We start from the raw sequence: 14355 nt of genomic DNA, 5'->3' as shown, positions 1-14355 counted from the left end.
AAATACAGCTGTGACTTTTCTGAGAATAAAGTGGATGTTACGTCCAGCAGAAATGTTAAGAAATGTGTCTGTAGTCTGCACCGCAGATATATATTCTCTAAACATTAAGGATCCCAAACTCTGTTATCCTCAATTCTTAATTCATTTGAGTGAAAACTTTTATAATAAACCAACATGCAGGTAAATACAGGTATGTTGCAGTGAGGTCTTACATTATTACATAAAATAGGCAGACAATGTTAAAAAAAAAAGAAAAAAAAAGTCACCTTTCGATGCCCTTATTTAAATTCAAACTCCGAAAGGTAGAAAGAATAATCTGGAAAGCACAGTTGTATGTGAGCATTGCACACATAAAATATTACTGAGGTATTAATGTTTAAACTCCACATTAGAACATGTAGTGGGTTCATTTGTTTGGTCTGTGATATGAAAGCTTAAAATAAAGTATATTTAATAAATGTACTTTTTCCTGCTTCAGTCATAACAGTATCTTGATTCAAACAGAAATAGATTTACAAACCTGCAGTGTAGCTTAACGTAATAAAGATGACTGGGGGACTGTGATAACTGGGAAACCTGACCTGGACAATTCAGTTTCCAAATAAAAAATAATTACACCTAATTTGACTTGATAATCTAAAAGATAACATGTATAAACATTTTCTCTACACCCATTTATGTGGTTTTAAATACACAAAGAAATAGTGACAGCAGACGTAAAATTATGAAAACACATTTTAAAACAATTTGCGACAAATTCATGAGGTTTTAGGCAATTAAATCTTCATTAAATCTTCACTGGCACCTTTCAGACGTCAATGCAACAGCAAAAGAAAAAAAAAGAAACAAAAGGAACTCCAGCTATTAATTTTGGAGCATACAGAGTCATTTTCTAAAAACTGATGTAATTTTTTTTTTTATCATGTACGATGGCACGATGTAGTTATTAAATTTAGGTGTGTGAATAGGAAAATACCAGCTCATTATTTCCCTCCTGCCATGATTTTGAGGTATTGCAGTGCATTGTGAGCTGCGTTGGCTCGAGCAGCGTCTACATTCGGAGCAAAGCCGTGACACACTGTGATTGGTTGCGTGGACAGCTCTACCAGACACTGACACAGGCCACTGAGACTGCGCTCCTCTGAAAGAAGACAAAACAAAAACATTAGAAAAAAACATAAGCAGACCACTTTTAATTTTTTTTCAGCAGTCGAGTCAGATCGTTAGCTATAAAATACGATACTGCTTTTTATATTGCTTAAAATATAAGTAATGACTTATATTTTAGGAATATATGTTTAAATTCACAGTATTGTGATACTGACAAGCCCTTACTCAGGATATGACATTGTCTTGTAAACAGCTTTTTAATGCTGGCTTAACCTTAGCATGGTTATATTCACAGAGTGAAGTATGTAACTGAATCAAGCATCATGAAGTGAACTATTCTTGGTCACACAATATAGACATTTATGTTTTGCAGCATTTTGCAACACATGAAAGTTGCCAAAGCTTGGACATTAAAAATCTCCATTCCAGTCCAATTTTTATTATGCTTATTCTTATTTAGGGTTTTGAGCCTTGCACTGCCCTGCAATTAGCAGGCAATAAGTATGGTTCACCTTGGGCAGGTAGCCAGTCCATCGCAGGGCCGACACAGAGACAAACCACCACTCACATTCACTACTAAGGAATTTAGAGTGACCAATTAACTTAACATGCATGTCTTCGGGCAATGAACGCATACATGGGGAAAACATGCAAACACCACACAGAAAGGCTCCTGTTCTTGCTGTGTGGATTTCCTGTCAGTGTAAAACCAGGTTGGTTTAAGAAGATGCACTTCTCATAGGAGGGGAAACTAGAGTAATGTTACGTCTTGAATGAAAAGGGTTAGAAACATTGCAAGGATGTACAAGAGATATAAAAGCATGTCATCATCTTATAATTTGTAAAATGTTAATGGGAAGATAAATGAAATACATGAAAAAAATGTAAAAACCATTACTAAGTACTATCAAAAAACTAATATATTCGAACTTTTTTTTTTGTCAAGCCAAGAAACTTGTTGATTACATCCCCTCTGTTGCTGGTTAAAACTGTATTTATTGGTGATCCGAGGACTACAAGTTAAACCAATAAACTGACCTTGACCATAGCTTCAGTATAGAGAACTTTCTGAGATGATAGGTTGTTCTTTTTAACTGAGCTGCACACAGATGTAGAAATAGCAATCTACCAGCGGTCATGCTAACAGGTCAAATTATTCCATATAGTCTCCTTTCATCTACAAGCTGTTACTGATTGTACATAAAAAGTGAACTTACTGAAGGTGTTGGGTTCTCATTCACTCTCAAATTTGAGAGTGCATGTAGAATCATGTGATACAGGATTGAAAACCAAGAAGCACATTCTCATTGTATGCAAGAGCCAAATGTTAGTAGGTGCGTCATTAGTAGAGCTTTCATTAGATAATTTTTTAATTCAAATATTAATCAACATGATTTAAAAAACTTTGAAATGTACTTTACGTTAATGCAAAAAAAAACATAAAATAAAACTGAGCAGTTTATTTTTTCTGCATTTCTTTCTTTCTTGAGCATTTCATGGCGGCATCATCCTTCTACTGTTACTACTGTTACAACTACGACACTTTTTCCTTAAAAAAAAACCTGTACTGTTTTTAATTACAACTTTTAAAAAACTTTTTTAACTGACAAATGTTTTTCTGCCTCAAGATATGATAGGAAGAGGAGTACAATGTATTTCAGTAGAACTTCATGGACAAATAATCTCGTGTCATCACATGTAATCTGACAACTAAGGTTGCCTTTGAAAAAAAAAAATCAGATGAAAATTTGATGTTATCTACGTGTCAGATAAGACCTTATCTCTGTTAACCACTGGAAAATCATTTTTGTAAGTAAAGACGCAAAAGAAGAGTGCATTCTGCAAAGAAGTAAATACAGATAAAGTAAATGAGAAGTAAAACCACGATAAGGAAAATTATCATAAAACCATGCAAAAAAAACAACAACAAAAAAAAAAAAGCACAAGCATTTTAGGTTATGTAACTAGAAATTAAAAGGTCACCAAAGGATACTATACACTACAGAATTAATAGAAATTAAGTAGAATTTCACAAAAGATGTCATATAAAAAATGTAAAATTAGCTGTGATAGGTTTTACAGTCATATAGTATGGCTTTGTACGTGTGTCTGTTAGCTGCGGAGGCAGTAGAGGCCATGTAGCCATCAGGTCTTCAACGACAACTGATTTATTATCCAAAGTAACTAGTCTGTCGACCTTTTGGGTAAACCAGATGCGAGGGCAGCACAAAACTTCCGTGCCCCTAATGACTTATCACAAGCTCAATGGATTAAAATGTACATGCCAAATAACTGAAATTCAGCAGGTCTTGCAAGCAGATGTCTATGACTCATCATTTCTCCAGTTTCTGTCAATATGAAACTTTCTTAAATCCTCAGTAGGGTCAGAATGTGATGCTCTGCATAATCAAATGTTAGTGCCATAGCATGTGAGCTCACCTAGGTCCAGGTAGCTGACATCAAAGCGCTGCTCGACAGAAAGGTCGCTCAGCAAAGAGCAGAAGTTGGAGTCAAAGGGAATACCCAGAGGATGGCTACGGAGCTGGAGGATCTTTTCTCCGGCAGAGTTTCGCAGGGAGTCCCATGTGCAGCTGAAGCCTTTACTTTTGCCCGACTCCGCCCTGCTCCCTGTGGGCTGTAAAAGGTGTTATATTTTACTGCAGTTAAACGTCATTCATGCACAGCAAACACAAGGTGAACTCAGTGCCATGTGTATAGCCAGTTTGTGTGTTGACCAAGACAAGCAACTTCATAAAACAAATTTATAATGTATGAAAATGTTGCTTCAACCTGTCATTTAATACTAGTTGCACATTCTTTGCTGTGGTGACACTGTATGATTTTTAAGGATCCTCATTAGCTTTGCATTTGACTCTCACCATATTGAATGTATCATCTTCTGCATCAGCGTCATTGCTGCTTCTCAAGTCTACTGGCACGTCATGTATACGCGATAGCATCTTAGCTGCAGCATTTCTCTTGGCAAGTTTCTTAGACGTACCGCTTCCTGAAGAGCAATGGGAGATTACTGATGAATTTAGCGATTGCCATTCAGTAATACAAAAAAGCATGACAAACAGTTTGGGTTACTATGAGCAATAATTCACTTATTACCCTGTAAAAGGCAATACATATTATTTTCTTCAGTTTTAACAAGCCGCTTCTCATCAAATTGCTAATGGTGTCTGCAAATAACATACAGTCACAGAAAAAATGATTTAACTGCCCTTGTTTTCCAAACAAATGTACCTTTAGTTGTACCAGGCACTAAAAATGAATGTGAACATTTGGTAAACAAAGGATCTTACTTTTTTTTTTCTGTGACTGTGTATGGCTTTACCTACAGTCACAACACACACAGTCGGATTTGCAAATGATGTAATATACCAATTTCTACAAATCTCTCTACTCTACAAGTCATCGTAAACTCTTTGCGGTGTGCTGGACCAGATTCCTGGGTGACTGTGTACTCTGGCAAACGCCATCCTTTCTGCACCACCAATTCCTAGAGAAATCAACCAGAAACAAAAAAGCAAACTTTAGAACATAAAAAAGTTGTAATAACACAAGCAACAACAATGACATTAGTTAATGATCAAACACAAAAATCAAATTTTAAACTGAGCGGTTCTCTTGATTTACCTGCAGAGCCCCCACAGGGTTGCATTCGGACTGCTGAGAACTGCTTGAGGTCTTCATCTCAGACTGGGGGCTACAAAGAGGTTAAAATACATAAAGTTAGGGCAAAGTACCGAAACCACACAAACTGCACTCAAGCATCTGTATTTGGACAGATGCCTGAGACATTGAAGAAGCATTGAAAAATGCTTAAAACATTCTTCAAATAAATCAGGTCTATCTATCTTGCATAAAAGTCATTTATAGTATAGAGTACAGGAAACTACTTCAAGAAAAAACATCATTTTCCAAGAAAATGAAGACGGACCTGTCTCCATCTGCGGACACATCAACGCCGATAAACCCGTCCACTCCAACAGTAACTCCAACTGGACCTCCAAGGCCTCCTTTGAGCATTTTCAGAGCAGCCTCAGCTGCTTTGTGTTTGGCTGCTTTCTTGCTTGGCCCTTGGCCGGTGCAGCTGATCTCTCCAACGGAGACGCGGAATGTGAAGTTGGGCTGGTGGGCCTGTCCCTCGGCCTTCAGCAGGTCATAAACTGGGGTTTTGCCTATCCGCGTTCCATACTCCTGCAGCAGACTTATGGGCGTCTTTCCGGGATTCACAGCCAGCATTTGCTCAATACTATATGACAAACAAAAATGAGAGAAACCTTCATTTGATGGAGCATAAAAGCTGTTGCTTATTTTGTTATTTTTTTCAGCTGCTGCTTCAAACGTTTCCAGTTAAAATGAGGCTATAAAAAAGTTATTTATTTTAAAGAAAAAGTGCACAGATCTAAAATTGCCAGCCTGAAAGACGCCTCGTTATGCAACTTTTTGCTTGCAAATGTACATGTAAGTAAATTTGTACAGTGAGCAGAGAAGGTGTGATGGGAGCAATCAACTAAAAGTTGTGCTTCATAAATCAATATGAAAAACTGATACGGAAAGGACCTTACATCAGTTAAATGTATCTTTGGTGTTCTGGTTTGATTACCTTAAACTCTCTACATCACAAACACTCATTGCAAAACAGATTCATTCATTTTCTGAACCCGCTTAATCCAAGTAAGGGTCGGGGGGAGCTGGAACTTATCCCAGCAGCAACCCTGGACAGGTCGCCAGTCTATCGTAGCAAAACAGATTGTAATTTGGAAAAAAAAAAAAAAAAGTTAAGGTTCATCAGATTTACAGTAAAACGTGAAAACTGTCATTCAAAAGGAGTCCTACACTTATACTGTTAGGATGAAGGATATAGACAACAGGGTGATAGGACATAGTTATGTAGATTACAATTTGCTTATATGCTACCCACAATTAAAATCAGAAACATGTCATGGATCTTCATATTATATGAAATGTAATTCCTGTGAGTTTATAGGCACAATGTAAAACTGGCTTAGCTACCTGGAGCACCCGGAGTTTCTCTTCCAGCTGTCCGATGCTGTCTCGTCGTTCATACCCTATTTCACACAGACAGAGCCGGTCGGATTCGGATGGTAAATCCCCCCACCAAAATAAATACTTGCTTTCATTAGATGATATTTATTATTGTCCCAAACAGATGATTAGACTGCAGCATTTGTAAGGCAGATGAAGAAAATAAATCCCCTCCCCTACGACAGACTTGGCGCACAGATATGACGTAGACGAAATCCGTTTTTCCGATTGGCCCGCAGGCGTCCAAAACAAAACGCAAACAGAGTGATCACAATAAATGTAAATTAAAAGACATACTCAACCCCTCAAGCATCTTTATCCAGTAGCAACTTACTGGTGATCAAATACAAAAAAGTTGTACCATTTATATTAAGCAAATGTACTTTTTTTTAATTTTTTTTTTATTTTTATATTTATGTATCCTAACACTATTTTTACATTTCATGCACTAATAAAACACTTTTCTTTATTACATACATGTTAACAGTCAAGTATTTATATGCAGTTTTAGTAACAAGTGCTGCTGCAAAATAAATACGAATAGTTACATAAAATAGTCTCATAAAATTTCTGCTTTATGACCTAAATTTTAAGTCTCATTACATCACTCACTCACTCACTCTCTCTCTCTCTCTCTCTCTCTCTCACACACACACACAACACACACAACACACACACACACACACACACACACACACACCACACACACACACACACACACACAAACAAAATAAAAACGGTCTTTTATCCATGTAGAATATTTCCAGTATAAAAGAACTGATGTGTCAGACAGACAAAAGTAAAAACATAAATAAATAAATAAAAACCACAACAAACAAAAAAATAAAAATTGTTCGTGCATTTATTTTTTAGCAGACTGGACAACTGTACTATTCCCAGATTTACCACAAAGTTAATCAGACAGTTGGAGTTGATCAAGAACTTTGCTGCCCAAGTTCTTACCAAATTCAGAAATGTGGATCAAATCACTTCTGTTTTGAGATCTTTATATTGGCTCCATGCACAACAAAAAGCTGATTTTAAAATTCTGCTGCTGGTTTATAAAGCTTTAAACGGTTTAGGGACATTTCAGACTTTCTGGTACACGATGAGTCTTCCAAGCAGCTTAGATCATGATGTGCAGTCTTGCTTTCTATTCCTAGCATTAGGACTACACATGGAGAAGCTGCTTTTAGTTTTTATGCACCTTCAATTTGGAATAGGTTCCCACAGAACTGCAGGTCAGCTGACACTCATAGCTAATTTTAAATCACTTCTCAAAACTTATCCTTTTACAGCTTCATTTAGCTTTTGAGCTTTCAGTATTTTATTCTCGCATTGTATTATTTATTTATTGATTTATGTATAAGGTTAGGAGTGTTCTTGTTCAGCTACAAACGTTTCGTTTGCTCTTCCCAGTTTTCCTTGACAACCTTTACTCCATTCTGGCGCTATACAAAACCTGACATGCCTATACTTAACCAGAAGAGGGCGACATCCAGTGACTGATCTTCAGTCGCTGTCCTCGGTTGATGCTGTGTGAATGTAGAGGTCTTTTAGCTGTAGGACACCTGCCTTTTCCACTGAAGACAAGTGTGGAAACAGGAAAAGATCCGTGGCTAAGTGGACAGACAATCTCAAAGTTAAAAATAAATGTTTTAGTAATAGAAAAATCATTAGATTTAGAAAGTTAGCAGTTACAGTTATCTGTTTATAATGCTGATAGAAATGCATTTTTATTCATAAGCAATTATCTTAGTACTAAGTTCCAAGGTCTTCTTTATGGGATCTGTTTCATTATTAAAGTTCATACAAACAGGAAAGCAGTGGCAATAAATAAAAGACAAACATTATATCTTAACAAGTCAAAATAGACCAGAACAGTGCATAACAAAAGAACAAAAGAAAAAAAATCTCACTGAATAATGTTTCTTAAAAGACTATCGTCCTTGAGGTCCAGACTAAACATTTAAATTAGGTTCGTCCATTCTGGGGTCTGAATGTGAAGATGCCAACTCATTATCATTACAGCCAGCAAAATTTGATTACGGAGAAAGGAGTTTATATTCTATTTATCATTTGATAATATTGGAGTCAGACAGCTCTGTTCATTTAGGTCCAGTTTCTCTGTTTATGTTGGATCTGTTTGTCTCTGAAACGAACCACACAGACCCACTAAATCTTTTGGATCCACAGCCTTTCCAATGAATGCAGCAGCACTTCCATAAAATGTTTCAGGACTTTTTCCACCTTTCCGTGATTTTCTTTTATTTCTGTGGCTTGACAATTAATCCCACGATGCTTTGCTTGTAAATCCCCGCTGGCCACCATTGAAATAGAGCTGGGATTTTGATGGCTTCATCTGCTGGCACCAGCGTGTCAGTGTGGGAGAAGTGTTCCTGCCAAATGCAACACTGAGTGAACTGGCCCCGACAGTGAGTAAAGTCGTCTCCCATTTGAACTTGCAAACCTAGAATCGGACCAGCATGATTAATCTGTGACCAGAAAGTACCCCTCCTACTCATTACTCATAGTCCCAGCACTGATTTGAATTCATTTGTCGTCTAAAGGCCCTAATTTATTGGCCTATAACGTGATAATGTAAGTGTTTTTTATTGAGCCGGTGGTTAAATCATTGACTGGATGAGATCAGCCATGAAGGCCGTCTTAGCAGCAGCCATTGCACAGAAGGACACATCTACCAACACACTTTCGTTTCCCCTGTCTTGGCCTGGTGCATTAGCTCATGTGGTTGTTTGGTTGCCAACATCATCAGTAGATATCTTGCAGCGCTGAATAAATGCTCTTCTCCCCTCCTTCCACAATATGATGTGTTTCCTTTTTTTGTGTGTGTTTTGATCCTTCTCCTGCGGCCAAGCTGTGCTGTGGTGAGGCGCGGGTTCGAGTGGCGCTCCTGTGTTATTTTTGGCAGAAGCAGTGGTTGGTGGCTGTTGAGGAGAGAGACAGAAAAGAGAGAGGGGGGAGAGGGGGGGGCATGAAGACCAAAACCAAGACTGTTTAAAGGATTTCTGTCTGAAGGAATTGCTTTGCAATGATCAGAAACTCATTGTGGATATATATATATATGTGTGTGTGTGTGTGTGTGTGTGTGTGCCATCATGCATTCTAACACACACAGAGAAAAGAGCTGGCATGCACATTACTTCCTCAAATACTTCACAAACACCTCATATGAGTTCTTGTTCTTAGACCACACAGAAATAGCTAAACTGCTTAAGACGTGAAATTCTTACTTAAAAAAAAACTACATCCCTAACTGGCGTTTAAATATAGTTAATTTTTTTCCGATCTTGTCACATGGAAACTATTTCTTGTTTGTCAACCACTTTGTTAATTCTTGCTCTCCTCTATTGGAGTCAGACTGAGACATAGGCAACATGCAGTGTCAGAAACTCACGCTCCTCCCTCTACATTTCTGAAAAGACCATTTGAAAAAGATTTTCTCTAACTCTTTTCTTGGCTACAGATCAAGAGAACATTATTACGCCGCTTTATTTATTTATATATTGTGGTGATTGTGTGTGTATGAATGTATGCGAGTATGTATGTATGTAGGTGTGTGAGTGATATGTAATTGTGAATGTATGTGTGTGAACCCACAAAGATATTTCAATTTCTTCAGAATATTAAATAAACATGCAGCAGCTTTAGTGAAGCACTGCCTGCCAGTGGGTTTTGGGTTGGATGGGTGGCGGTGCTGGTGGTAAAGAGGGAGAGGGGGTTTGTGGCCATGGCTCTGGGGGGGTGAGGCAACTCATGGTCAGGGCCCCCGCCGGACACACTGGCGCCTCGCGCTGGAGGACTTCTGAACCACCACACTCCTCCACCGAAACCCTGCCAACCCTTCTCCCTGCTCCCGCTTCCAACGCAAATCGCTCGCTTCTTTTTCTGCATGTTGTCTCTCTCTCTTTGCTCCCGTCTTCCTCCCTCACTGTCTTTTCCTTCCTCGGTTTCCTCATTCCATTGATCCGGATCCAGATTCATTTGCTGTTTGGCTGCGCTCTTCTCTCTTACCACTGAGCTGTTAGTGGCAGGACTCACTGACTGTGTTTTCTCCACCTTTTTTTTTTTTTTTTTTATCCTGATCATTTTTTGTGTTTATTGCACCTTTAACACTCTATCATTTCACTTAAATGTTATCACTTAAAGTGTTCCAAAGGAAATCATCTGTGGCTTGAAATGGAATAAATGTAAAACAGAAAACAAAACGGTTTTGACAGGATGTGTGTTAGTCAGAAACCATCAAGATGGCAGGCATTGAAAACGGAAAGAACAGTTGAACTGTGCTTTAGATATATGTAAAGTAATTAAGCTGTTATGGGCTATCAATTTTCTGAGTTCTTTTCCAACTCCATCTCGAAAAAATATCAGACTGTTGGTCTTGTGAAAGACAAAAACTTTCCATTGTGGTGAAAATAGAGTATACCATGCCAGCTGCATTAAAGATACTTTTACTGTATACATTATATTACTTGAAATCTGCATGTAAAAAAACCATCCAAATGCAACATGGTTACGAAATCATTGATCAATAACAAATTATGAAATGATAACAAATCAAAAGAAAGTAAACAGCCAAAGTGTTTACTTTTGCCCAGGCATCCTGAGCAAATGCGGTTTTTACAAAGAATCTCAACTGGACCGACTGCTGTGTATAATTGAATTATGGATGTCAAACATCCCAAAGGGAGAAGATATGTCTTTACGTGTCACACATGCATTTTTCTTAACTTAATTTTCCCCTGGAAGCAATTTGTCATCCGGAGGCCATTAAATGGGAAGCATATTATCTTTTTAAAGGGGCACAGAGTCACCCACAACCCTCCCACAGTTCCTATAAACAAAACGGTCTCATTTAGTGGTGCATTTGGTACATTGAGCATCAAGGGATGATTCCTTCTACTCTTTAAAGTAAAATTTCAAGTTAGAAAATGTTGTAATAGCTTATGATGAGAGATGGAAAGTGTGAAAGCACTCCAGTGTTGATGATGCAACATAAGGAGGGGATGCAGCTTTGTTTTTTAAAGATATGGTAGCAGAAACTCGTTCCTTAATGATTTAGACCGTGAAACTAGATAGGAAGTTATGCAGCAGGACATTCACATTGTGACATTGTGAATGGAGTTTAGGGTAACCATTCATCATTTAGTTCCGTACCATTTACTTCCATGCCCCTCAAAATAAGCAGGTGTTTCTAAGGGTCTGGAAAGAGTTACAGAGGAGGTTTAAACCCACGATGGATGACCTGTTTGCATCGTTACCTGTTATGCCAACATTTTGGGTCTTCAGTGGTGGTGGTGATAAAAGCAGTAACAGAAAGTAGGGCAAGAGAGGTTACAGTGTGGCCTTCTTTATTTCTATTGATGAGCAAATCTTATAGCTTTTTCTGCTCTGCTTTGTTTTTTCTTTTATCTGTTTTGTATGAGGATGGTTTGACACTTCCTTATGCGCAGTTCACATTCCATAAGCATACCACATGTATACACACACACACACACACACACACACACACACACACACACACACACACACACACACACACACACACAGAGAGATTAAAATTATGCATTCTTATTTTAATATATCTCCTCTTGATACTGAGTCAATTTTTACTCTTTTCACTGACTTTATGTTGTCTATCCTTTAATGCAGAAAGTGTTAAATCAAAATTTAAAAAAATCTAGTGCTCAGATGAGTTAGTGGCTCGTCTTTTTTTGTGACATGCTGGTACTTCCTCTCCAGACATGTAAATGATGGTTACAAATGATTAGAACAGAACACATAAAGTGCACCTGCAAAATAGATTTACCTTTTTACCTCTTGCCCTCTCTTATCTGTTATGTTTTCCTCTTTCACCTTTGTTTTATTTAGCCTGACCCCTTCTGTTCTCCAGGTCATGTTATGGTTCATTCCAGTCAGTTTACCTTTCCTTTCTGCCAGAAAAGCATTATCTTGTTTTTACTTAAAGCCTGACTCCTGAGCCTCTGGGCATGTTGACATTCCTTAGACCCCCCCCCCCCCCCCCCCCCAACTCTCTGCCAAAGAAACTCAGTCACACCTGCAAACACCTGTGCTGTGCTTTTGTCCTGACCAGTGCCTCCCATGGTCCCTCTGCCTTGCACACACTGACTGGGAGAAGTAAGGATCCATGCCTGTGGCTATTTCAAAGCATGGCCAATTGTTTTACTTCACTACTCAGTTAGGACCAGATAATAGCGGGAAAATAGGACAATTAGCATTTTGTTGAACACATCATGATGGGGTCTTATTCTAAATAGGTGCAATCTGAGCCTCTCCCAGAACAAACTCATTAAGGGTAAGTTCATGCAATTCATCAAGTCTAAGAGCTTAACTAAACACAGCACGACACCATGTTTTAAAGTTTCTTCTCTATGTTAGACTGTAAATGAGTTGTATGATGGTTTAAACAGGTGGGTCTGGGATCTTTTGAATAACCTTTCTGGTCCTATTAAGTTGGCAGTGACTCACATTTGTACATGTAAATGGGCACTTGTGGGCAAACCATATGGAACAGATTGTCCATTTTCTGCTTTTGCCTCCATGTGTCACTGTGTGTATATTTTCTTTTTATGACCTTATTTGGGGCAACACTTAATGTTTCCTGGCTTTCTAAATAAAAAAGTAAAAATAAAGTTAAGGTTACAGCATACCACCATCCCTACAGAAGGAGTGTATTTTAAAAAGGCAGAAAATACCAGTAGCAGCAGTAGGTTTTAAAAGCCACTGACCATCTTCTTACCCCCCACCCTTACTGACTGGTCTGACACACCCTACCCATACCCCATTCCCCATGTTTGTCTTTTATGTTGTGGACTCGACCTTGCGCCCACTTCAGACCACCATAAACATGTTGGTCCCTGATGACAGAGTCGGCCCCGGGAAGTTTTATATAAATTGACCTCAACTACAGCTCATTAGAAGCCCTAAATTGGAACCATGCAGCCTGGGAAGTGTAAATGCAACAACAGCAGAGTCAGGAGCTTCAGGGGTGTTCCAGCTGCACAGGTCCTCTCTTCACTTGTGCAGTTTAACAACTGTTTTGTTTGTGTTTTGTCTCACCTTGCAGTTTAATTTCTTTTGACAGGTAAAATAATGGAAATTTGAATCTAAGTGAAAAGAACATCAGCTTTACTTTGCCTCATGTGCCAGTCTTCCTTGATATCCTGTTACATCACCTGCAATTGATATAGCAATTAGTGTGTCTTCAGATACTCTTTGAGTAATTCTGATGCAACTCTGCTGGACAATGTATCTGGGCTCATTTGGTCTTTCCTGAGGCTATCTTACTTTAATGCAGTGTGGGAAGTCCTCCCACTTTTGGTATTTTTATTAGTGTGGAAAAGCCTGACAGGAACGTCAATAGAAAGACATGCAAGTGCTACTTGTTGTGATTGTTAATCCTGTCATAAACACCATGAGAAATACCACGTGTAAAGGTGCAATTTGTCAAACATAGCCATTGTTTGACTCAGCTTTTTTCAGAATTTGCCTTTCCACATCGCCTCTTTTGTCTCGCATCCTGCCTTAATCTGGGGCTTTTGTTTGACCACCTCCCTCCATAACAATGCATCTTCCTTCTCCTAATCTCCTCCTCTCTTCTCTACTGACTCTGCTGGAGCATCGCTCTTAGTAATTATCCCTCTCAGGCTAGAGAGTGGAGTAATTGTCTTGAGTGTAACTACAGTGGCTCCCTGAAAGGGGGTCATTGTGTGGAGTTAATATTTCAATTCAGTGAACGGCTTTGTTTGTGCTGCAAAAGATAATGAAAGTATTTGCTTGGGCACAGTGATGGAGAGAGATATTGAAAAAGGAAGGCAAGAAGATCAAGATGCTGCTCATAAGAGAGAAATTCATACATGAGGAGCGACAGCAGCCCAATTCTTTCATCTTAAAATCAAACTATACTTTCAGAATGCATTTCTGTAGGAAATAACATCAACACAGGAAATACTTTTTGAAAAAATCTTTACTCTTGACAGCACCAAAATGTTCACAATTTCATGTTGTAAATCTTACACTTTGTTTCCCTTCGAGATTTTAAATGATCATCACTATTTACAATTTCATTTCAACTTATTTGACAAGTCAGCAAACAGTGGTAATTCATGAAAAAATCAAGCTCTTATGATTACGTTTCATCCTATT

At 38.3% G+C, this 14355-nt stretch overlaps 1 protein-coding gene across 1 annotated transcript; it reads right to left on the bottom strand.

The window, feature by feature from the left end:
* Positions 1 to 983: 983 nt before the first annotated feature.
* Positions 984 to 6265, bottom strand: tarbp2 (TAR (HIV) RNA binding protein 2; the record flags this gene model as incomplete). The annotated part of the gene is made up of 7 exons (XM_079242709.1): positions 6136 to 6265; positions 5057 to 5371; positions 4753 to 4822; positions 4498 to 4615; positions 3990 to 4117; positions 3550 to 3745; positions 984 to 1141 (listed from the first exon to the last, which is right to left on the bottom strand). Exons 1-7 carry the CDS (start codon positions 6186 to 6188, stop codon positions 984 to 986), a joined length of 1038 nt encoding a protein of 345 aa, XP_079098835.1. The 5' UTR covers positions 6189 to 6265.
* Between the last annotated feature and the right edge of the window lie 8090 nt (positions 6266 to 14355).

Source organism: Telmatherina bonti, assembly GCF_933228915.1.
Source record: "Telmatherina bonti genome assembly, chromosome: 6".
Taxonomy (NCBI): Eukaryota; Metazoa; Chordata; class Actinopteri; order Atheriniformes; family Telmatherinidae; genus Telmatherina; species Telmatherina bonti.
The sequence above is the reverse complement of the archived record's forward strand: the minus strand, read 5'-3'. Positions and strand labels throughout refer to the sequence as shown.